General features: G+C 30.4%; 4 protein-coding genes across 6 annotated transcripts in view; 1 reads left to right on the forward strand and 3 right to left on the reverse strand.

The window, feature by feature from the left end:
* The window catches only part of LOC113393568 (uncharacterized), a 44,270-nt gene extending 41,135 nt beyond the window's left edge, over window positions 1-3,135 (reverse strand). For all 3 annotated transcript variants that reach the window (XM_064215200.1, XM_064215201.1, XM_064215202.1), the window contains exons 1-2: window positions 3,000-3,135; window positions 2,439-2,566 (exon numbers count right to left, since the gene is read on the reverse strand). In XM_064215200.1, the coding sequence (XP_064071270.1) occupies window positions 2,439-2,566; window positions 3,000-3,087 (216 nt within the window). In that variant the 5' untranslated portion in view covers window positions 3,088-3,135. The remainder of the gene's footprint in view (window positions 1-2,438; window positions 2,567-2,999) is intronic.
* Window positions 3,136-3,691: 556 nt separating this feature from the next.
* Window positions 3,692-13,399, reverse strand: LOC113393570 (GTP-binding protein Rheb homolog). The gene is made up of 5 exons (XM_026630537.2): window positions 13,214-13,399; window positions 13,053-13,124; window positions 12,696-12,903; window positions 12,209-12,338; window positions 3,692-7,882 (listed from the first exon to the last, which is right to left on the reverse strand). The coding sequence occupies exons 1-5, from the start codon at window positions 13,260-13,262 to the stop codon at window positions 7,793-7,795; spliced, it is 549 nt and encodes a 182-aa protein (XP_026486322.1). The 5' UTR covers window positions 13,263-13,399; the 3' UTR covers window positions 3,692-7,792.
* Window positions 13,400-14,530: 1,131 nt separating this feature from the next.
* Window positions 14,531-17,896, forward strand: LOC113393225 (vacuolar protein sorting-associated protein VTA1 homolog). The gene is made up of 4 exons (XM_026630007.2): window positions 14,531-14,892; window positions 15,217-15,367; window positions 16,005-16,162; window positions 17,150-17,896. The coding sequence occupies exons 1-4, from the start codon at window positions 14,712-14,714 to the stop codon at window positions 17,608-17,610; spliced, it is 951 nt and encodes a 316-aa protein (XP_026485792.1). The 5' UTR covers window positions 14,531-14,711; the 3' UTR covers window positions 17,611-17,896.
* A 1,552-nt stretch (window positions 17,897-19,448) lies between these two features.
* Window positions 19,449-24,200, reverse strand: LOC113393228 (novel acetylcholine receptor chaperone). The gene is made up of 4 exons (XM_026630011.2): window positions 23,812-24,200; window positions 21,941-22,079; window positions 20,835-20,979; window positions 19,449-20,009 (listed from the first exon to the last, which is right to left on the reverse strand). Exons 1-4 carry the CDS (start codon window positions 23,923-23,925, stop codon window positions 19,934-19,936), a joined length of 474 nt encoding a protein of 157 aa, XP_026485796.2. The 5' UTR covers window positions 23,926-24,200; the 3' UTR covers window positions 19,449-19,933.
* Between the last annotated feature and the right edge of the window lie 433 nt (window positions 24,201-24,633).

A 24,633-nucleotide genomic window follows, 5' to 3' on the forward strand; every position in this document is an offset into this window, starting at 1 on the left:
CACATGTGTCAGCCAAGAATGCCTGATTATACTACTGGATATAGAAGCGTAATTTTTATATATAATAATCTTATAAATAAATAGCGTAAGCCGATTTTTATCCCAGTGATTGAGGGTCGATAGCTGCACATAAAAAGTCGGTTATGGTCTCATTTTAAACAGCTCCAGCCGTAGATGTTCAGAAAAATAAAGAGGATTTTTAATTGCAATTTATTATATTTATTAGAATTAATTTTAGAGAGCGGAAAAGTGTTGCAGGCCGGTTAGAGAGCGGTACTAGCTGTATGGCTGCATAAAGAAAAAAATAAAAAAATAAAAGTAATTTTTTTTTAACTAATAATAATAATTTCATTTGAATAAGGTCAACATTTTGGCTCCGAATGTAGATAAGTAACTTGCATTTTACAATGAAATTAATTGAAAACAAAAACTGTCATAGATATTGAAATTCCGAAAGAATCTTTTGAATAAAAGCGAAGTTTCGCGGGCGACCCACTAAGTACCACGAATAGTATACAAAAATAATTTTCCAGTTTTAGTGCAATAGTCTACAAATAATGCATGTTACAGAGATATTTCAATGACTTTATTACTGAAATAACTTGTAATACATTTACTACATGTATTTTTAACCAAGTCTTAGATTGCATATGATAAAAATATACACGTAAACATTAATATTATTATTGTAATAATGAACTGATGTTGATTTTCTTCGGACCCTCTTAGATTGAGATGGCGTGACAATTATCTACAATGCAATATAATAAATAACCTGATAATAATAAATAAGACTACTTATGGAACTATTTCATTTATTTAATGTCTGGTCCCAGTGCGAAAGCTAACAGAACCTAAGTTTCATGAAAAGACTAACCTAGCAATTATTTTTATGTAATAAAAACAAATGAACATACATGTAGTTATCAAATACTGTTTATATTTTTTAAAATGCTAATTACCATGATAGTTATTTAATTTAAGTTCCTATTTAATTTCATTTCTCAGTAGAGTGATTATTATTTATTTGAAAAATGTAATTTTATTTATATCAGAATAAAAACATCAAAATTATTTTATATAGGATTATATAATCAGTACAACTTTTTTCATAGCAAAGTTTGCTTTTCATTGCAACATAATTTTATTTAGTTAGGCTTTTTTTATTATTAAAAACAAGATTTTTGTAACAGTGTATGTTGTAACAATGTATGTTTTGTGCAGGTGTATTTACTTAAAAATAAAAACAAAATTTGTAGTACTTTCTTTCAGAAACTGGCAATTTTCAAGAAGGCTTTTTTTTACTGCATTTCATAGCCAGGTGTTGGTGAGCTTCCAAGGTGATCAGTCTAGTTTCTCTTTCACAGACTCACAGAGCGTAGATAAACTACTGCTTTAAGTGTATTTGTTTGTGTGTAATTGTGTTAGGAATTAAAACCCCCTTAATAAGATAAGTTTAATAAGATTTCCTAGATAGTGCACAATTTTACGTCAATGTCATATAACTTGACGCAATTTAAACATTTTCAATATTCTCACAATTCGTTTTTCTGCTTAATACACAAATTGCCATTTGTTTGTGTTACCGTAGAAACAATTCAATTTAAGATCTCACTGAAAATATAGAAATACAAAATCTTCAACAAGTGATAGTGAAGGCACTATTATTATTTATTTAGATTTGATTTCTTTATTATCATAAAGAAATGAAATCTTAAAATAACTTTCAGATAAACTAGCGACCTGACCCAGATTCACTCGGGTATAAGCATTAAAGGAAAAAAAATCTTGTTATTTTCTGGCTAGGAAAGTTGAAATTCTCAGCTTCTCTCTACATGCATGTATTATACACATAAATGATGAAAACCGCATTAAATCTATTGCATATTTTAGAAGATCTAAGCACACAGATGATGTGAAGCAACTTTGTTTTAGACTCTAGCATATAAGCAAAATATATTGTGGGATTCATTATTTAATCCTGACATATTACATGGACTAAGTTATTTCTAAAAAATATGACCCATATTACTTTATAAGTACATACATAAAATAGTTACTAATTTATGTACTTATTATATTATTTCATTTCCTGTATAATACAATTTCATCCTTAAGATGTGTTTTATTGTCTCCCTTTAAAATTAGTTGAATTAGTTTAACTACATAAAGCGATGCTAAATTATTTTAATCATTTTATAGTTGACTGACTGTTGCATGTTCTTACCATAAAAGATTATATACTTATATAATAGTTATTTATGTGAATTATGTGTCATTTGTATCACAACTTCAAATATTACTTTAGTGATGAAAGTAAAGTATCAAATAAAAAAAAATTTATAGGAAATACAATTGGTACTTTGTATGTTTGATAATCAATATAAAGTGAAAACATATGGTTAAATTTTAAGGATAAATGAATGTATTGCACATACCTCGAGCTTTGCACTGTTTTGAAATATTGTTAGAGCCTTGTGAGTCAGCTGTGCAAAGCATGAACTTAGAGTTGCAATCTTCTGACGAGACGTAAATACAACTTCTGGGTCCTCTGTATCTAATTCCGCTGAAAAAAATAAATAGTTGTTTCAAAAAAAAATCCTATTAAATATTACAATAAAATCATGTAATCTCATTTATAGGTACTTTTATAAAAAATATAATATGATAGGAACATCCACCATTGGAAAAGCGAACAAAGTTCGAAGCATAAAGGAACTTGAAGGGTAAATTGTGAAGAAGAAATAATTTAAGAACATTCTGATAAAAAATATGTGTGACGTTTTACATTACATACATTTAAATTTATATTTTCTTCATTAAACTATATTATTGTGTGGAATAATATTTGAAGACAATTGCTAGCCAGCAATCCAACAAAACAACGTTATACACAAATAACAAGAGAAACACAGAGTATTGTTAAGTAAATGAACGAATTCTTAAAAAGCATTATGTAAAAATACTAAGATTAATTGATAATTGTGTATGGTACTTACACAAAGAAGCGTCTAATTCGACACATGCTTTGTCGTACTCCTTTTCTAAAATATCTAACCATCGAAAGCCAACTCCAGTCGTCGCCATCTTCACAATAAACTTGTTGTTGGTTGTTGATAACAATTAAGTGTCAATGTGACGTTTAACGTTCTAAAATAAAATTGTTACGACAAAAGTATTTTATCTTATACTATTTTATCCTTTTTTTGCAACTGTAAATTAACAAAAATAAGACCAAGATGTAGAAATTATGGATTTATCGTTAAAATTACGTAAAAAATTGTCTTGGTAAAAAATTACGTAAAAAGTTGTAAGTATATTATGTATAACTTAATATGACGTTATTTTCATCTATAAATAAATATATGTAACGTACCTAAAATTGTTGTGCTACATCGGAGTGCAGTAAATAATTATAAATCAAATATAAATAAAATGAAAATAGCGTAGGGTTTTGGCCAAGCGCACCAGGGTAGAATAGGTTAATATTTCTTTCTAGTGGTGACGATTTACCATCAGGTAGTCAATTTGTCCTTCTACCTTTACCATAAAAAATGTACATGCAAATGTTTTTTTTGTTTAACAGAAAGACGGCCTTGCGCATTTATAATATTAGTATAGTACATTAAAATCTTTTTACATCGATAGTAGGGAGGTACTTATAAATAAGAAGGATAATTAAAAGTACGAATAATATTGATAGCTCTTTAATTTAACCACGTAATCATTCATGTACAAAACGTCTACAACATACGCCGAGGAATTGTATGAATGCTTTAAAAACCATTCTCTTTAAACATATTTCTCACCAATGTCACCTTATAATAAAAGGAGACTTTAGTCCGACAGCGGGACATCACTTATGCTTTGTATACACCTTTCATTTGTAATTAATTAATTCTATGTAAAACAATTAATATAAAATGATTATATAGTCTATACATCAACACAAAACATGTCTGAATGTACTTATTTTATAAATCCAACACCTTTTTATACGAAAGGACTCGGAAGAAAGTTAATTAATGATTTTTATTACCTTAAAATATATATATATATATATATATATATATTTGATACCAGATTACCTTTGATATATCATGTCCCCTTGTCCTTAATATTTGTAAAGTACAGCATTAAGACAATGTTAATAATTTTATTACACACATAAATACATTTTATATAAAATGTAAAGTACAATATCAAATCAAAGGTTTTAAAAGGGTAAATATATGTCAAACCGAGATTTCGCTGATGATTATAAGCGATTATACCTATATCATGAAATATATCCATTGATATTTATGTTGACGTATATCGAATAACGGACACATTGATATTTATTACAACCTGGCCCTGGTCAAACCATCTCTAAATCTTACCCTGATCAGAATAGCCTTAATAAGGTACTATCGACCATGCAATATCTTTAATTTTATACCACTCATTACTTTATTCCCAATTTCATTGATATTCTAATTACATATAATAATGTTCACACACTATCTTAATAAAAAAAAACTGGAATCGATAGCAATACGTACCTCGGCGTATAAAGTAAGCTGTTAATTACACTGTATTCGTACATTTTTTTTACAATTAAAACTATGACTGAACTTATTATTTATACAAATAAAATATTTTAATAAAAGTATCTAACACGTTCATAATAAAGGTGATTTGTATTTATATCAACAGAACCTGGTATTTAAAAAAATATCCGAACTTGTAAGCATAGGAATAGTACAACAACAATTGGGTATATTAATTATATTGTGCCATATAAACAACAATGTGGATAGATTGTTGTATCGTACTAAAATATAAAAATAAAATTTATGTACATAATTACAAGCTATATTTCTAAGCTAGTGTTACGTCAAACACGATATACAGCAACGAAGAGAAAAAATTCGTATCCATTTAAAGCTAAGCTGTTTGAAATCAGTTACCTATGACATTCGTTTTAATTTACTTATAAAAGGCCTGTAAAATGTTGTAACCAACTATCAACGTACTGCTAGATAAATTAAAAACCTCCAGCTTCTGAAACATTCATCACAGTCATACTAATTCGATTTTAGTCTGAATGAGGAACGAGAGAATGGTCAGCAGCGCCTGATGACGCAATAGGCGACCAATGAGCGTACAGTATTTCATTAGATTGTATAATATGACTGCTCATAATTTCAGAATCTGACGTTAAGTTAAATAGATATGGTCATATACATTTTTGGGATTAGACAAAATAATTCCAATAAAAACGGACTACTTAGATAATACATAGATATTTTTAACTAATCGCGGTCGATGTCGCGATGTGTGGTGCTAGTTGTAATAAGTTATTTTACAACGTTAGTCTAAAAAGTTGTTTTTGTGACTAAATGTGATCAGAACTTTAAGTACTAAATGGAAAATATATTATGTAATTGTCTCATCCAAATAAGATTAGTTCGATCCTGATGAACGTATAAAAAACTTTTATGTTTGTATTTAAAACCCTTACCTTGTTAACCATATATTGACCGTTACTCTGTTGATAGAATAAACGAGAAAAAACAAATCTATGGGGGCGACGAAATGTGTTACCCGTTTAAACAGATTATTTATAAGGGTAACACAAAAGGAACACATACAAATTTACGCTAAATTAGTCATAAATAAAGTTTAAAATAAGAAAAATCGAAAATCTGAACAATATAGAGAATATGATAATCTAAGATGAATTAATCCTCATCATACATATATTTTAGCATACATAAAAAGAAAGAGCCCTCTTTTGTTAATAGTCTGTGCAGTCGTAAAGAAGTCAGTGTCTGATTTTAAACAAATTATCTATTTACAAATCATAAGATAAAGATAGACGTATCATTCGAGAGCTATTTGGGGCAAAGGTGAAGATTCTAATATGATTACAAAAATGTAAAATATAACAAAAAAAAATAACAAACATTATTTATCATCAAAATAAATGGTCCATAATCCTCAAAGATAGACCTAAACATAATAATTTATACAAACATGTACAACCAAAAAATGTAACCATTACATTTTTTTGGAATTCTGTTTTAAAGAAAGTAAGGTACAATATATTTACTACACGCACAAATAAATGAAAAGTTTGTCCAACATTTCCATAACTCTAATTTTAATAAAAACCATTTTATAAAAATACACAAAAGACACTTTGATGATGAATAAATCTTGTTCATTTAGCTATAATTTGGAGCTGCTCAAATATGTTAACTTTTAATTTACTATGTAGTAAAAACTGTTAACCGTACACTCAACAAGCTACCGCTATTTAAGCTAAAATATATTCTAATTGTTTCTAAATGCTTTTTTTTATTAAAATAGAAAAAATGTAACATCTACAAAATCTTTACAAATAGAAACTAATTACATCTAGAAAATAGTGTAAATCTGTTTAACTACCCGCTAAATATTAAGCAAGACGTGTAAAGGTGCGTTTCCACTGAATATGTGGCATTTCTGTTTTCACTTCTTCAAAAAGTCGTCAAGTATAACGTTGACACAAACTTTGCCAATTTTCGTTTTATGAAGACGCAGCTTTAATAAGTCGAAATTCTACGTGTAAAGCCATATCCAAGCTTTTGAATGAAATTTCCTATCTGATAGTTATAGCGCATCGTTCGTAGTTTATTTGAACACATTATCAGTAATGTTACCACATTAAAACAACAACAATTGCACTCGAGCTAAAATTACATGTGCCCCCGTCCCTCATAAGCACAGGTGCAAATAAAAATAACAAAAAAAATGTTTACCGTCACAGATTCAAAAACATTACAATAGTATTTGTTCGCACACAATTTCAATCAATTCTCCTAAAACTTAGTTATCTTACACCTATATTTATTTAATCGATGTCATCTATTTATTAGTGTGGCAACTACGTGGGAATGCTTGCTTTCTCATAGATATCGATATTATATTGGCGATTTTTCGTTTCACCTACGTACAAAAATAGTAATGGCTTTTGAACACTATAAAGAATCGACAATGTTTAAAATCCTATAAGACTACGCGAGGTAACATGGAAATAACTAAATCCAATGGTATTGTACGTCACAAAATGGGGAGTCCATTTTGTTTTTGACGTTTGAAATAATTTCAAATGTCGTTAGATTCGTTGAGTCGTAGTTTACATTCAAAGTTAAAACATATAACATAATGGATTTAATAAGATATATCGTAGTCATTACATTGTTAACCTTCTATTAATTACTATTTATATGAAAGAGTGTGATTAATTAGTCGAGAAGGGTTCTTAATGTATAATTATCGCCAATAGTTTTACAAAAATCTATGTAGAACTTGTGTTTTATAAAAATATGCAAATGTTGAATCTTTTGATACAATATATTTTTAAAAAATATTAGGAAACTGAAACCTGAATTATACGATCTTATTGTAATATTGTGCAAATTACTCTTAAAAATTTTACATCAAGTAACCCAACAAATATTAAAGTAAAGTATATATGACGTAAGAGAACAAAATTTAGTCATTACTATCGTTTAGTTATTACTGAGATGAATTCCAAATATAAAGGAGTGGTCACCTTGAACAGATTGTGACTGCTTCACAAATATTACCTGAGACGCAAGGCATGTCAGTACAGACAACCCATTCACGAGGCATTCGCAGCAAACTCTGAAATAGTTGCTTGGTAAAAATCAATTATTGCTATTACATTAGCTGTGCACAAACTATCAATAATTTAATTCACTTTAGCATAAATAAGCACATTGTCCACAAAGTGTTTTCATTAAGAAACAACACATCCATTCTTCTCGGGCATGTGTCCATCTGATCTTTCTATCTCAGACAACATTGCGTGGAACATGTCCGTTACAGACTGAAATGTAAATTAATATAATTATTTATTTGTTTTAAATTAAGCACATTAAGTTAATCATATAATTAACAAATACATTTATAATTTCTACATACATTTCATAAATTTGTATTGATAGAGATTAAAGATTTTCCTAGTGGCTGTTTGTGTAACTAGAATATGACACATTAAAGTAGCTACAATCTAATTAAAAGAGGCAACGCAGAAGATCATTTTAGAAACAAAAGAATGCGGAGTGCGGCCTGTACATACACTAGAGGTGCGAATACGTACATATGTGCGAATTCAATGATCGATATTAGTCGATTATTGATAATTTCAATGATGAATTGATATTATTTTACGAGTAATTTGAGCATATACATCATAATGAGCAATTTGAATCATATACAATATCATAAGTTATTACTGTGATATGCCACTTGGTTATCTCATCATTACAAACAGTAATTTTTTAATTAAAAATGAGATTGTATAATAGATTTTTTTTTTAAATCCGTTAGACTGTAAGAGAATAACATTTTTGTTACCAAGGTTAGTGACGCGGTGTAAGGGATGGTAAATATTTCTTACACTGAGAGTGACGGTGACCTTTAGATCAACAACGCTTTCATGAAGCAAAAGCGATAAAATTTGTATTACCATGACGCTTACACGTGAGTCACTTACATTACAACACCGCCAATGCTTTTTCCGTCCATCAGAGGTCAAAACTCAATAAGTGTCTGTTTTTTATTGTACCTATATATTTTTTCGACTACTCGACAGACAGTAACGAAAACATTAGTAAAAAGATAGCAAATATTAACTTTTAACACATTTCATCATTTTGTTGCCTTAAATTATATTCGAAAAATTATTTTTTTCTTAATTTTTCATTAAAGTAATTTGAATTTAGAAATTCCCAAGAAGGATTATTGCGAATTTTGTTACTCTGTGTCACAAAACTGTGAACTTAAAAAAAGAGCTAGTCATGTTTTTTTGTATGGTATAGGGTCAATCGCACAGGAGGTTAATCTGATGGAAAGATGAATACCACTGCCCATTAATATCTGCAACACCGAGGCACTTTCAGGTGCGTTGCCGGCCTTTAAAATATGACCGGCCGGTTCGGAAACCGCTGGCGAAATTTAATTCCACGCAGTGATTGTGCGAGGCAGATGCCTTAAAAATCGCGCTGTTGTGGATTTACAGACATAGATGTAAATTGGGTTTGCAGACATAGATGTAAATTCACCCTCAGACTTCGCAAATTTTCAAAAATTTGCGAAGTCTGAGGGTGAATTTCAGTGGCCAAAAATAATCCAGGTAATTCCTCAGAGATATGATAAAGACACAGAGTGATCTAACATATCTTTTTAAAGCCAAAGGTGAGTCCAATTTTGTGCCTTGTATTGTTTTACACGTTTAGCCGAGGTGAACTGCTTCGTCTTGTTGAGCGCACAAAGCTTTTTAGTTTGGCTTAATATTCCCATTGGTCGTAGAAATAAACGAAGTTCGACGCAAATCAACGCTAAGTACTCCGATACTTTGTAGCAGCCAAGAAAGTATTAACAAATCGTAGAATTATGATAAATCGTGAATTTTAGTGGTTGAATTGGACTAAATTTAGTCGGCCCAAGTCTATGATAAAGAAAGATTCGATTCCTAACGCACGGTAATTCCGGTTTTCATCGACGTGTTAACGACCTGAGAAATGTGTCGTCTGGATAGCAGAATTTGGTTGATTTGCAACATTCTGCTATGCTATTTACTATACAAAATAGAAGGAACAGAATAGATATACTATAGTTGGAACCTCTTTTTAAGCCCACTGAAAAAAAGCTGGTGATCCATCTTTGATATAATTTCAATACCAATTTTTACTATAAACTACCATAACGTGAAATATTACAGTTTTGAAAAAGAAGCAAGACAGAGGGTCTTAAATCTTTAGTGTTCACCTATTGCATGGTGAATCCTATAACAAGACATAAACTTGTCTGTGTGATGTTGTAATTCAATAGTTGTTATACACAAAAGTAGTAGCAACTCATCAATGCCTTCCTTAAGTCACTTGGTAAAATAATGTAGAGATCACTTGAATGTTACTGGTCAAAGGTAACATACAAATGAAGTGAAACTCTATACGATAGTCCAAAGAGTCAAAATTAAAGGGTCAATAAATATTCTCAAGTCAAGTTAATATTACATTTTAACAATAACAAGTTGCTACACAAGAAACAATTTGGATTTACAAGGGGTCGCTCGACAACTGACGCTGGTGTTGAGCTCGTTAAAAATATTTACAGGGCCTGGGAGGAGTCACAGGATGCCTTAGCGATATTTTGTGATTTATCTAAGGCCTTTGATTGTGTGCAACACGAAACTTTGGTCAGGAAGCTACGTCATTATGGAATTAGGGACACTGCACTCAGTCTTCTGATTTCGTATCTGAGCAATCGGATTCAGAGGGTTGATGTAAATGGAAAGAGATCTCCCGGGTCTCCAGTTACTGTGGGGGTCCCTCAAGGATCAATTCTTGGACCATTTCTCTTCCTTGTTTATATAAATGACCTGCCACATCTCCTAGGTGATAAACTCGAGATAGTATTGTTTGCTGATGATACTTCTTTAATTTTTAAAATAAAAAGACGTCTTTCAATATATGACGATGTGAACAATACTCTCTCTGAAATAGTAAATTGGTTTAGTGTTAATAATTTAATGTTAAATAGTAAAAAGACTAAATGTATTAAATTCACTACTCCCAATGTAAGATGTGTCAAAACGAGTGTACGCTTAAACGGGAAAGCATTAGATGTTTTAGAATCAATAGAGTTCCTTGGTATGACAATAGACTCTAAGCTCCAATGGGGCCCCCATATAAATAAGTTGGCGAATGGACTCAGCTCTACAGCCTATGCGGTAAAAAAAATTAGACTTTTGACTGATGTGGATACGGCTCGCCTTGTGTACTTCAGTTATTTCCACAGTATAATGTCGTATGGCATCCTACTCTGGGGTAATGCAGCTGACATTAATACTATTTTTGTACTGCAGAAGAGGGCTATTCGTGCAATTTATAACCTGGGCCCAAAAGATTCGTTAAGAGATAAATTTAAAGAAATTAAAATAATGACTGTCGCTTCTCAATTTGTTTTTGATAATGTTATGTATGTACGCAAAAACAAACGATTTTCCCAGAAATTGTGACGTACATTCTATTAGCACTAGGAACAAGAATAAACTTGTTACTCCAAGTACCTCATTACACAGGGTTAGTAACTCTTTTTTGGGGCAATGTATACGTTTTTACAACAGGATCCCAGAAAACGTTCAAAATTATTCAATTATAAAATTCAAAAGAATTGTTAAAGAGTGTTTGTGTCCTAAAGGATATTACAACACTAATGACTTTTTAGTTGACTGCACACCTTGGGAATGAAATGATCGCCTCTAGGCTGCTTCAAATAACTAAAATATAATTATCATTGTACACAATAATGGTTAAAAATATATATATATATATATATATATATCCCGCTGAGTTTCTTTCGCCGGTTCTTCTCAGGTCCGAGGTGCTAAATTCCGAACCGGTGGTAGATTTTTGACAATCAATAAGCAAGTGTAAACACTTCTATATTGAATAAAGATTTTTGACTTTGACTTTGATTCACCACCAGAAATCATAAAAAGCCTTTTACTGTGGCTATAGTTTTGGAAGTTTTAAAGTTTATATTATTTAATTATTACCCTATAAGCTTTTATCTCAGCTGATATATTTATATATCTATAGGTCAGCAGAAAAGCTCAAGAACAGCAATCAATGTTCTTATCCACAATCTAAGAGGATTATCTAACACAAGTTATATTTTAAGGACAATTCTATGATACTTAATTATGTTCTTTTATAAAAGTTAAAAAACATAAAAAAGAACATTTACTTTTTGGTGCATCTGGGTTACAATTGCTAGAAAATGACTTATTTCTTAAGACTACAGGACCTTTTTTTATTAAGATTACGAAGCTATTGTTGTATTGTTTCTTTTTTGGATATTTATAATTATTATTATAAATTTCCATCAAATAACTTGCATTTGTTTTGTAGTTAAATATAAATTATAGTAGTTTTTATTTATACTTTTAGGTGGAAAATTATTCTTGGTGTTGTTATATAAGTAACAATAAGCACATTTTGTTTAGAAGACAGGTCAAACTTTTTTTTTGTTTTAACTAATATATCTCCACAGATTGCCTTGACTTTGTTGTATCTTTTTCATAATTTTGATTTAGTAATTTGGTATGCTTGCATACATATATAAATTTTGGAATCAATATATTTACCTCATTTCGTTTAGCACTAGTTTCCACAAAAGCAGCATTCCATTTTTCCGCTAATCTTTTTCCTTCCTCTGTACTAATCTTTCTTTCCAAATGTAAATCTGTTTTGTTGCCAACAAGTACAATAGGTACACTGAAATTCAAATTGAGTATTATTTAAATGGAAATTAAGATATCACAAATCATTTCTTTTCTTTGTCTTTAATTTAAAGCATATATTTAAAAATAATTGCCAGTTTTAAGTTCACATTAATGTTTTCATTTTTAGTTAAATTGGTTATATATAATGAATACCCATTTCTTGCTTTGTGGTTTATCCCTGTGGCAATCTATTTGGACACAGACATACAGTACAATAGCAAGTAGAAGATATAGTAATATAGTCTGGCTGTCAAGTATACAAAGGAACTTTTATTTATTATTATTTTATGACTGCAAGCAAATTTATTAAATAATATATTGTGAGCAAAATCCAACTTCAAATACTTACTGTATTTTTCCTACCATATCCAATAGCTTATCATATATTATTTGTACTATTTGAAAACTTTTGCTCGAGGTTATGGAGTAAACCAAAACATATCCATGAAAATCCATACTATACTGAAGCGGAAAAATGCTGTATTCATCTTGACCTGCTGTATCTACTAATTTCACTTCATATTCTGTTGAATTGAGCCGGATGAACTTGGTAAATGCTGATATAAAAAAATATATATATTAATGTAAAAATTTCCTTAACCCTGTTGTGGCATTAAATGTTAAAAAAACGTTAAATACATTTTACACATGCGAATATACAAAAAATTAATAATATTCTCAAAACAACTATAAAATAATTACTAACTGTTTTCTATAGTAGGATCATACGAATCGACAAATTGTCCTTCCACAAACTGTATAATCAGAGATGATTTACCTGCAAAACAATTTTTTTATTAAACATAACGTCAAAACAATAAATTAGACGCATAAATATATTTCATCAGAAGATCTTTGACACGTTACCAACAGATCTATAACCCATCATTGCAATTTTCCTCTGTTTTGATGGCATTTTATCCAATTAATTCAAGATCACAACACTTCACATATAACACTATAAGAATATTTTATTAACTTCTGTAATCATACAATTTACAATCCACACATCTGTCAAGTTACAAATGTAAAATGTCAATCCGTCTACGCACTACCCCATTCATGGAGTAAAATTTCATAGACAAGTTCACAAGCCCCAAAACAGAACATTTCACCATCACTAATGTGTAGCTAACCATTCAGCTGCAGAGTACTCGCAATTTAATAAACAGCTAATAAAAGTAATTAGAAAACTACGTTTACGTTTATTTCCTTACAGGGAAAAATGTATATCGTTGATTTAATATTCAAAGCTAAGTTTAGTTAAAGTTAAAGTTAGAAAAATATAAGCTTTAAAGTTACCTAATAATTTAAATGTTTGTTTTTCTTCTAGATCGAACAGAAACTCATAATTAAATTGATAAAAACTTTTACATTATAAGTTATAGATTCAAAAGGCATATATGATCATATAACTAGATAGGAGTTGTTTGGTAGCTTATGCGTTAAATCAGAATCTACCCTCTATTCCGAATCCTTCTAGTTCTTTTATCCTGATTGAGCAACAATAAATATCCAAAAATTCATATTTATAATTTCAAAAGACTACATTATGTTTATTATATAATCCATAAATAGATCATAGAGATTAACTTAAATCATGCATGATACTGAAAGAAAACGAAACGATTGTATAATTGTTATAATATTTATTTATCTAAGACTCAGTAAATATCCAAGCAACTGATAAAAAAATCATTTATTTGTTAGAACTGTCTAACTCCCAAAGCATTTTCCATTTTATATTTATTATTTAGTAGTTTTAGAACTATAGAATAAGCTATAAGCTATGTAGACAGCCGTAATGTGTTTGATAAATTTGATAAATAAAACCTATTAGCGCAACTTACAAAAATATGTTAATGAATTAAAATATTTTTACATAATACAATGAAAACGTGAAAGCATTATTTTGATAAAATATTATTTAAAAAAATAAATAAGATAATGAGTATTATATTAATTTCGTTGTTTAAATTTCGATATCGATTATCAAGTAAAAAAAAACAATAAAAAAAATGGAAACCTAATAAAAAAATATCTCAATTACTAAATTCACCGGTATTCGGTTTTTATTCATATTTTAATGGCTTTTTTTCGATTTTTATTCGATCATCTCCATTTTTAGCTCATTGAAAAAATGAGTCAAACACAAATGTCAAATTTGAAAAATGTAAATTAAATGTCAAAGTATGAAGATCAAATCATCAAATATTAGGATAAATAACAAACTGATTCATTGATAATATCTATTTCTTTTTTAATCTCAAAGACAGTACAATTTCGCCTTGCGCGTTAAAATATCATCTATTATCATATAATATTATTACTAAATTACAGTGTCCATCTTTATAGATAAGTGAAAATGTCGGTAAATATACCAGATTGCCCACCTAGTCTAAAATCGATTCAGCATTACTTAAAAACTGCTGCTGAACATGACTCCAGAGATCCTGTTGTGGCCTATTGGTGCAGATTACATGCCTTACAAGTTGGGCTTAAAGTTACAGAAAAAAAGACATCTGAAGAAACAAAAGTTTTAATGGGTAAGTTTTCAAAAAAATTCTCTTTAAATTTGCAAAAACAACTAATTACCATCTATATTTGCTATACATTCAGCTCTGTATAGCAAATATCATTGATATTTGTCATATTGTTTATAATAAGAAAAAAATTATGAACTATTTATAATTTAATTAGCTCATAACAGTTATGTTAGGCCTTTGTTATACTTAATTTTATTCGTACCAAGTACCTTTTGTTTGTGTAATGTAGCAGTTATACAACATTTATTAGAGGTCAATTTAATATTGTTCAAGTTTAGATTGCGCCCACTTTAGATTACGTAAAGTTTTATAATTGTTTTTTAGCAATAATGGACTGGTTAGAAGAAGCCAAAAAGATTTTTAAAGATAATGAAGCTATTTCCAGTGAAGTAGTAGCTCAAGCACATTTGGAAAACTATGCTCTGAAATTGTTCTTATTTGCTGATAAACAAGATCAGGAACAAAACTATGGAAAGTAAGCTTAAATTATGATCTATTATTACTGTTATATATAAAATTAATTTTGACACCTATTTAAGATATCAAAGATATAATATAGAATAGAAAATAAAATTATGCATCAGTTCCTATAATAGACCTAAAGGTATATGGTATAGGTATACCAATATAAAAACTGGTAAAATAATGTTAAAGGCAAAACTTTATTTGCTATGATTCTGATATTTGTATAATGTAACAAGAATTTTGGAAAAATTGCTGGTAACAATAATATGTATAAATGTAAAAAAAGAACATATTTATTGAATTTTATATGCAACAAGGTATTATATATATAAATTCCATGATAATTTTAATAAAATGTTATCACAATGAAACTTTTTAATTGGACTGATGTCATTTTCATGACTCAACACTAAACAGACATCAGTTCATGAGGCCTTTTAAATCTTTGAATATTATTTTAAGCCTTTAATACATACTCCACTATTATCTTGTCTATCGTAATGGAACAAACTATGAAATATTATATTTGAAACAGTCATCAAATTATCAAAATCCTTTGTAACATATAAGTTGAAGGAAGAGAACAACTTTGACTACATTAGTGAATTTTAATGAAAGTATTGTTTTTAAGTATTTCATTTTTTCAGGAATATTGTTAAGGCATTTTATACAGCTGGAGTAATCTATGATGTACTCACAACATTTGGAGACTTGACAGATGAAGCAACCCAAAATCGCAAGTATGCTCGATGGAAGGCTGCTTATATTCACAACTGTCTCAAAAATGGAGAGACTCCAGTCCCAGGTAATATTCAATTATTTTCTAATATAATGAAGCAAAATCCAATCGAAAATACAGTGGACTCCCAGTAATCCGGCCCCTGGCTAATTCGCACCCCTGTAATCCGACATGTCTATTTTTATTGATTTTATTTTAACAATCTACGCTAATGTAGATAATGTATGATTCAGCAAGTTATAACTTATACCGCGCCACTGCTATTGTGCTCGACGCGTTTTTTGTTTTGAATTTGACTACATGAGATAATAGATTGGTAGGAAGTATGATTGGTACTTCAGAGTATAACATATAGAATCTTATGATTGGTTCTGTAATTTATCAGATTACAACATACTCTTTTGTAAAATATTCTGGACTATATGTCTTAAGCAGAACTCTATAATCTGACTAATTCAATTATCCAACACTGCCCTGCAAAATGTTTCTCGGATTCCCAGGGATCCACTGTAATATTAGAATATTTCACCTAAAAGAGTTTCTTATTAAAAAGGTGACTTGTTTGATTTGAAAATGAATTCTGAACTCTGAACACCGTATTAGTATATCGAAGTTCCCATAGTCTACGGTAGTCTAGATTTAGAAAAATGTTATTCAAATCAACAACTTATATATCAATACTTATGAAGGTTTATAAAGTACTATTTATCTTCTATCAATAATATGTGTTCCTAAAGCCACATATGATATGATATACATACAGATGATATGATATACAACCGTCAACATATTATACACGAATACAAATCTCAAACAATAATATTATCTTAAAGATTTAAAATTAATATTATTTTTCTCATAATGTATTTCATCTCCATCATCACTACTAATAGTTTATACATATATTCTATAAAATTCTTAAGCATACAGAAGCAAACACGTGTCTCGACCTTCACGCCTTACAACGGTAGTCATATATTTTCTATTCTTGTCATAACTGCAAACGGAAATTTAAATTTCACGAGTTTTATATATTTGCTTACATTGTTATAGGTCCAATGCAGTCGGAAAATCCAGGCCAAGACGACGAGCAATCTACTAATGACGTCAACCAGCCTGGCACCGCTAACTCTCAGACATTTGGTTTTACCAATATAACACCAGCTACTCCACCGGTACCAACTGTCCCCACGAGTTTCACCAACAGCCTGCCAGACCCCAATGCGGCGATGCAGGCAGCGTCGCAATTGCCCCCGGTCCCGTACACGCCTGATCCCAACCCGGGAGGGTTTGTCCCGTACGACCCCTCACAGCAGCCTCAGCCCGCACCGTCTAATACGTTTTACGGCGATAATTCTACTAGCGTGGCGCAACTTAGTCCCGATCAAATAGCTAAAGCTCAGAAGTATTGCAAGTGGGCGAGCAGTGCCCTCAATTACGATGACATTAAAACGGCCATAATGAATTTAAGAAATGCCCTCGAGTTGCTCCAGACAGGCCGGGATCCAGCTTAAAATGCAGCGTATGTATATTGTATAATGTTCATGTAATACTGATTATTGTTACAAAATTCATTTAAAGTACTATGAAGCAATTATGTTTATTTAAATTGTAGCTACACTTGTGTAATTAACAGATAGTATTAAACTCGTAACAAAAAGTAACACCATATTATTTATTACGATAAATTATTCAATTATGGTATCCAACTTTTTCAACAAAATACAATTTTTTATTTCATTCAGTACAATTTATATATGGAATTAAAATGGCTTGCTTATAAGAAGCCATTTTAAATTCAGTTTATATTTGAATACCACAACCGCATAGCCTATTTCAATCGAAGAAGAATAGCTCTACTATATTGTGCGATACAAACAGTTCTGGATTAATATGTTTTTATATATTATGCAAAATCTAATGATATTAAACATCGACGGCGTTTAAAACGATATTCTATAAAAAAATTGCCATAATGCATACCATAGATTAATTCAAGCTTGTCCAATAATAAGCAATTCAATGTCAAATGTTGTTTATTTATCTTTAATCCTCTTGTGGTTGAAATAGACTATAGACTCTGAGATGTCACAATTAATTCTTGATTCATAACCACTTTTAAAAAGTTATTATGATTTTATATTTTTAGATATGCCTCTAAACAATGTTAATTATATTTTTACTCAACTTTTTTATTTAAAGTTTTGCAATAAATGTGGAGCTGTGTGAATGCGAAATAAAAAAAATATATGTTGCGATATTATTTTACATAAATCTCTGAATTATAAATATTTTAATTCGAAAATATAACTATGAACATACACTATTGCGTCTATGTAATGTGCTTGGCTGGTAGTGATTAGTAATTAAACTTTTTCTTATGATTTACTAGCTTTAATTTATTGTCACTTGGCCAATGAATGGCTGATTAACATGCAACAGAACGGTCAATTGACTCACTAAATTGCACCCAAATTGTGCTGAAATTTACACGCTTGGTGCTGGTGACTACAATATAATGTACATGTATTTAGTACATAGATTGACTAAAAACATGTTTTGTATTATAAATGTTTCGCTTCTAATAGATCCTCCATGTTTTTTTTTTATATTTGTTGTATTAAGTTAGTTTGGTAGGAAAAAAAAAATCATTTACCATTGTAACATTTATAAAATCAAATTATTATAAAAATTAAATAATTTGACTCTCATTACATTACTTAAATATATTGTAATTAAGTTGATAATTATGGATTACAGTAATATTGTTGCTATCTACAAGTATTTAAATCAGGCCGATTTTAGTGTGTCAAGTCTAATTTATACTCTGTTTTTGTATATTTAAAGTATTGTATAGTAATTATTTCAAATGTACATTATAATCATTGCTCTGTTTCTTAATATATTCACATAAAAATCTGTTAAAATATTAACATTTATTTTATAGTTTGGTTACAAAGGATTTATGTATTTAGAAGCAAATAAAACAATAAATATATTTTATTACTCATACAATTTATTCATTACCCAACGCACAAAACACGACACTTTATATAAATCAAATTGTTCGATATTTTAAATTAAAATGTTCCGTTTTATTCTCTCCGAAGCAAAAATTTTTCGTTAAGGCGCGAGGACCCAGGCTATGATTTGTAGGTGACTTGTCAGTGCTCGAATCTACGTACCTCTGTGTGTATTTACTTTTATCTAATATCAATTGCATACTCAATCAATTCGATATACATAACGCTAGAAATAATAGTATAAATATTTATGTGTACTTACCAATTTGACTAGAATATTTAATTTAAATACTTAAAACCGACAGTACTTACACCGCCGCTCTTTCCCGTCTCTTACATTTGAGCAAAACTCATCTTCAATATTCAATACAATGTGAATAATTTCATAACGCTATGTCTACCATAAAGTGGCAGTAATGAGGACCTACGTGCTAATTTATGTAGAACTTACGTGTACAAACATTCTACGCACACACTCACACAAAATGAACTTAGTTAATAATACCGCTTAAATTAATATCACTTTTAGGTACGATTTCTATGACGTCTGAAACTTAGCAATAAATTTGTAGAAGTTTTTTTTTTGCGCGTGCCAAATACTTTAAATAATGCAAGTGTAAAAGCAAAACTAAACGAGGAGAGTTCCATTTTCAAACTTAAAAAAATCACAGTATGATAAAATTTACACAGTTGAAGCTATCTTACGTATTTACATAAAATAACTTCAAAAACAGCTTATCCAGCTAAACATTTATTTATTTATGAATGTTCGAGAAATGTGAAAGAAAACTACCAAACATCGTACTGCATTCCTTTAGTCCTTCTTAAGACCGTTTCCGTTCTGAGTCGCAGCTGCCTTTTCCAATTCCTCCCGTCGACTTGTCTGATACCTTTAAACAAATGAGAATAATTCAAACGACTTGTCTCTTAGAGCGACCGAAAGCGGACGATTCGAAATAGTTCCATTATTATTTACGCGACAAATGGTTCGTCATAGCGAAATTTTTTGGCCCCCTGCCAGATGATATCCGTCCGTGCGATGAAACTAATTTTATTTCGTAACTCATGTTTACATCGCACGGAGATTGGTCAAGGTTCATGTGGTTACTATCTGGTTACTTCGATGACGTAACACGACAACTTCTGCCTAACGGCCATTTCTATGTTATCGACTTCCCGAACCATCCTATGATGTACACTGTTTACATAAACTAGCAAAATTTACTAGTCGAAATGAATATTACCCCGATCAAAGGAAAGATTGACGTGAGAAATCAGTCTTTAGCTAATTCTGCGTACAGTGTAAATAATGACGCAAACTGCTGGGATCGTACTGCATTCTGATTTATTTCGCTTTGACATTTTGAAATGTTTATAAATAACATCTAATAGTGTAAAATAAATCAAGTAACGCTGATAGCGTTACGTTTTTTGTGGGTGAAATAAATACAAATCAATATGATATATTGAACCAGTTTGCTACTTGGTTCCCTGCGGGATCTATCTATCTATTCTAATAGGGCCACATCATCTCAATTCGTAGATCGTAAGAGACAATTAATACATTTTTTCTCATCGATACTCCAGTCTTAGTAAGTCAACCACCCAAACGGTGGCGGAAATTATTGTCAAATACTCTCTTCTTCCAATAGCAGGTCTATTGTTAAACCCAAGGGTCTGACCCTAAAACCAGGAACCAATTTAATGTAGCTCACCAAACCACGAGACGTCCGGAGAGCATGAAGAAGAACACCAGAGCCGGAGCGCACCGGTCGAAGGGGTCGCCGACCATCAAGTGCGAGTATGCGGCCAGGATCATCAGTAGCACCAGGCCCACGTTGGCAATGTTCTTTACTTTATCTGTAAGAAATATGTAATTCATTAAAAATCGAGGAGATATTTTATTTATGAAATATTTGGCAACCATTGCAAATTTTTTGCTTTCGTTTGAATTTTCATTTCACGAATTCATTTGATGATATTGATAAATGATTATCTTAAAACAATTTGTTTCGCTAAATATTTTTAGAAAATGTAGGAATGTATGATGTCATGGGGTGTCCGTTATATCTTTTCTAACGCGGAATCTTCCTGGATTTTATTTGCGCTAATCATCTTAATGTTTCAATATAAAGTTTTCAACTTATGCTCGTGAAATTCCTCCAATAAAATCCTATTTATATTGAGTTTTTTTTTAAATAATAAGGTAGGTAGAAATCATTCGTAGATGTAAATCATAATATATTTGAAAAATTGCAGTTTGTGATAAGTCTGTTTTTAGTTATTTCGAATTGCGATTGTCAATTTTTTTTTTCAGAACTGAATCAATTTTAAATGCTTAGTTTGTTTACTATTTTTGTTATTATTATAACTTTAATTTGAAAGGTGACAATAAATGTTCCGTCTGATAGTAAGTGAACATTTTCGCCTATTTACACTAACAGAGCATGATATCTTCAGCGCTCCTCACTAGAGTGAGGTAAGAGGTTTTGGTCATTATACTTATAATTAGCTAAAGTTTACTTTATAAGAATTTATATATGGATGACGATGTAAGCACATTATGAAATAATAATTTCATCTGAATCCCTTGTTAAGGGAATCTCGAGAACTACATATCTACAAATGTGAACTAAAAAGTTGATTACCCTGTTAAACTTATATGCAACTGAAAAGCGTACGACACTACGAATCCTATAGCATTTTTATCCATAAAACTGTTCGATAGGAAACATTCTACTTATATTAAAACTTTTGATAAATACAAAAGTCAACAATTCGTATAAATGGTTAAAGTAATAAGCTATGTATAATCACTTACGACTAGGTATAATAGCAAGCGCCAGTCCAAACAGAATTTCCAACCCGCCGACACTCCTCCGATACCACTTAGATGGTACTTTGAAATCCAACATTGTCGTTAATGGGAAAACTTTGGCATACCTTACATATTCTTTTCTCTGCAAAAAAATGACGCACTTCTTAATAAAATACGAATATTCGTGGCAAAGACTTATTATAAAAGGGCCGTGTAGACGTATAAACAATTTAAAAATCTGTACCGTTTTTTATACACCAATCTTAAAAAATTGTAAGGGTGTAATTTTATGTATTAGCCATAATGCTTAAAATATTAAAGAGACAAGAACCAAGCATACCCAACGCATTTATAAATATAACATTGTAAAATCAGTTATTTATATTCGATATTTACGAGTATGTCTGACTATTTGTTGCGTGGGTACTTGTTTGTAATTAACAATAATGACATCGACTGTATTGACTGAAACCAAGGGTCGTTTGTCTTCGTGTTGGCATAATAATATGGGTTGTTTTGGCACTTAAGAAAAAAGTCAAACGGTAATAGAATATTAGGAAATGACAATCGTTTGCCTAATTTATGTCACATTTGCGGTAGATAGGATATTTTAAAAAACCGACTGGACCGACTCTAACGACTGCATCGGACGATGACTATAACTTGCAAATAAATAAGCTTAGTACGTGGTACCTTCGTCTATTACAGCTGGCACTATAAAAAATATGAAAGTCCATGTGCCGCCAACTACGGGAGCTAAAACATTCAGTCCCTTGTTTGGTGTACCTCTATTGACACAGTTTTATTACCTATATAATAAAATCAACATCTATACTAATGTATACCAATATTAGAAAGAGGACAAAATTTTTTGTTTGTATGTAGGTAACCTTCGGAACTATTGATCCGATTCTAAAAAAAAATCACGGGTCAGTAGTTAAGAATATAATTTAAATTTGAGGTTTCAGACCATTCGGATGCGACAGTTACTTATAAGACCAGGGCCGGATCTACCGTATGGCTTTTTGGACTTCAGCCCAGAGCCCCGTGGATTCAAGGAGCCCCAAGCTAAGTCAAGTCAAAGTCAAAAATAGACGATAATGCGAAATAATTCGTTGTTTTATTAAATTAAACAGATCGTATGGTTTGCAGCCTACGTTCAGGTGTCTTAAGTGGGGCCCCTAAGTAGTATTAGCCCGGGGCCCCCTAAACTCACGGTCCGGCCCTGTATAAGACGCATTTACAGTGTGCTATTAAGTACTCAAAATGTACATACAGTTTGTAATAAGTTTGTATAATTGTACTATAATACAACTTGAACAACCCTGAACCTGAACAGAGAAGAGAAATATTTTAATACCTATAATATATAGAAAATTCGACGTTCAATGTTCATACAATATAAGTTATTCTAATTTTATAGCAATAAAGATAGGACTTGATACTATTGTAGACTAAGTTTATTTAAGTTAAAAAAATACATCTACACTTTTAAAACACGAATTATGTAAAAAGAAAACCCGCAGATGTCACTAGTTTACGTCAAGTCGAATATATTATACTATTACCCAGGTGTATTACATAAAGGGAAAAACATTAATTTCCTTATCGTTTGATGAAAATAAATAGTTGTTCTCTGGAGTGAAAAAATATCAGTGACCTAGGGATGTCTCAGAAAATTGCAAATATCAAAGAATTATAAGCATCGAATCATTTCTTCTGTCGCAACAAGACAGCACCACTGGGCATTAGGCGGCAGGCCAAATACTAAAATAGCTAGCCACATTGCTCCGCAACAAAAATCTTAATGCATCTAGCGACCTTTTTAATTCTGTCTCAGCGTCAGCACGTGTGAAATTAAAATATGTACTCACCAAATCTTTATGCAATTCCTTCGATATGAAAGGCGTCAGTTTGGTTATGCCAACGAAAATAAAAAAAATGCCCAAAAGAATAGATAAACTTTTAAGGACGATAGATGATCCCATTTTATTTTGAAATTCAATCGATATGTAATAAATTCTAAATTTATTCTTCTATAACATTTTTATTAACAATCCTTAGAATAATGGAACGCACAATAGCATTATAGAAGCCGTATTTGGTTTAATTGATAAAGATAAAACTCCAATCATACACCTTATTTTTATTATATGTTGCACAAATTCATGCTTTGATTTAACGAAAAATGCTAAGCTCTACGAAAAACTCTACAAACGCACGTTTCACCATTCGCGCCGGCGCGAAAAAAATCCATATCAAATATTTTAATGTTGATCTAGATACGAATTATTTGGCATAAAATACCATGACATAGTGTTGCTATTTTAAAAATAATGTCTAATTGCAATAAAATTTACGAAGTATGAGTAGATCAACGTATAAAAAAGTAAATTATAGTATTTATTTATTTACAAAATATTATGTTAGTAATTTTATGTGTTAAAGCCATAAACGAACTTCTATATATTATCTATATACAGGCATAGGGAGGCGGGAACAAAGATTATTACCAACCTTAAGAAAAAAGCGCGGGAAGTATTTGCATTTTGTATTGTTTTTATAGAACTTCTAAGAGTTCTAGATTTACATATTCCATGAAATTTGTTAATAGCACAGCTATATTTTGCGCTACTATAGTTCTTTATTAATATGTATTTATTTATTACAACACTATTCCACTTAACTACATACTT

Source organism: Vanessa tameamea, chromosome 6, assembly GCF_037043105.1.
Source record: "Vanessa tameamea isolate UH-Manoa-2023 chromosome 6, ilVanTame1 primary haplotype, whole genome shotgun sequence".
Lineage (NCBI taxonomy): Eukaryota > Metazoa > Arthropoda > Insecta > Lepidoptera > Nymphalidae > Vanessa > Vanessa tameamea.

Excerpts from the sequence above, each read along its gene's own strand:
- LOC113393570 (XM_026630537.2), bottom strand. The coding sequence starts at position 13,262 with ATGCCATCAAAACAGAGGAAAATTGCAATGATGGGTTATAGATCTGTT. Across the intron at positions 12,339-12,695 it reads GATATGGTAGGAAAAATACA|TGTACCTATTGTACTTGTTG; the intron begins GTAAGTATTTGA and ends TTTGAATTTCAG. Across the intron at positions 7,883-12,208 it reads CTAGTGCTAAACGAAATGAG|TCTGTAACGGACATGTTCCA; the intron begins GTAAATATATTG and ends TTTACATTTCAG.
- LOC113393225 (XM_026630007.2), top strand. The coding sequence starts at position 14,712 with ATGTCGGTAAATATACCAGATTGCCCACCTAGTCTAAAATCGATTCAG. Across the intron at positions 14,893-15,216 it reads AGAAACAAAAGTTTTAATGG|CAATAATGGACTGGTTAGAA; the intron begins GTAAGTTTTCAA and ends ATTGTTTTTTAG. Across the intron at positions 15,368-16,004 it reads CAGGAACAAAACTATGGAAA|GAATATTGTTAAGGCATTTT; the intron begins GTAAGCTTAAAT and ends TCATTTTTTCAG.
- LOC113393228 (XM_026630011.2), bottom strand. The coding sequence starts at position 23,925 with ATGGGATCATCTATCGTCCTTAAAAGTTTATCTATTCTTTTGGGCATT. Across the intron at positions 20,980-21,940 it reads GCTTGCTATTATACCTAGTC|ATAAAGTAAAGAACATTGCC; the intron begins GTAAGTGATTAT and ends TATTTCTTACAG. Across the intron at positions 20,010-20,834 it reads TCCGGACGTCTCGTGGTTTG|GTATCAGACAAGTCGACGGG; the intron begins GTGAGCTACATT and ends ATTTGTTTAAAG.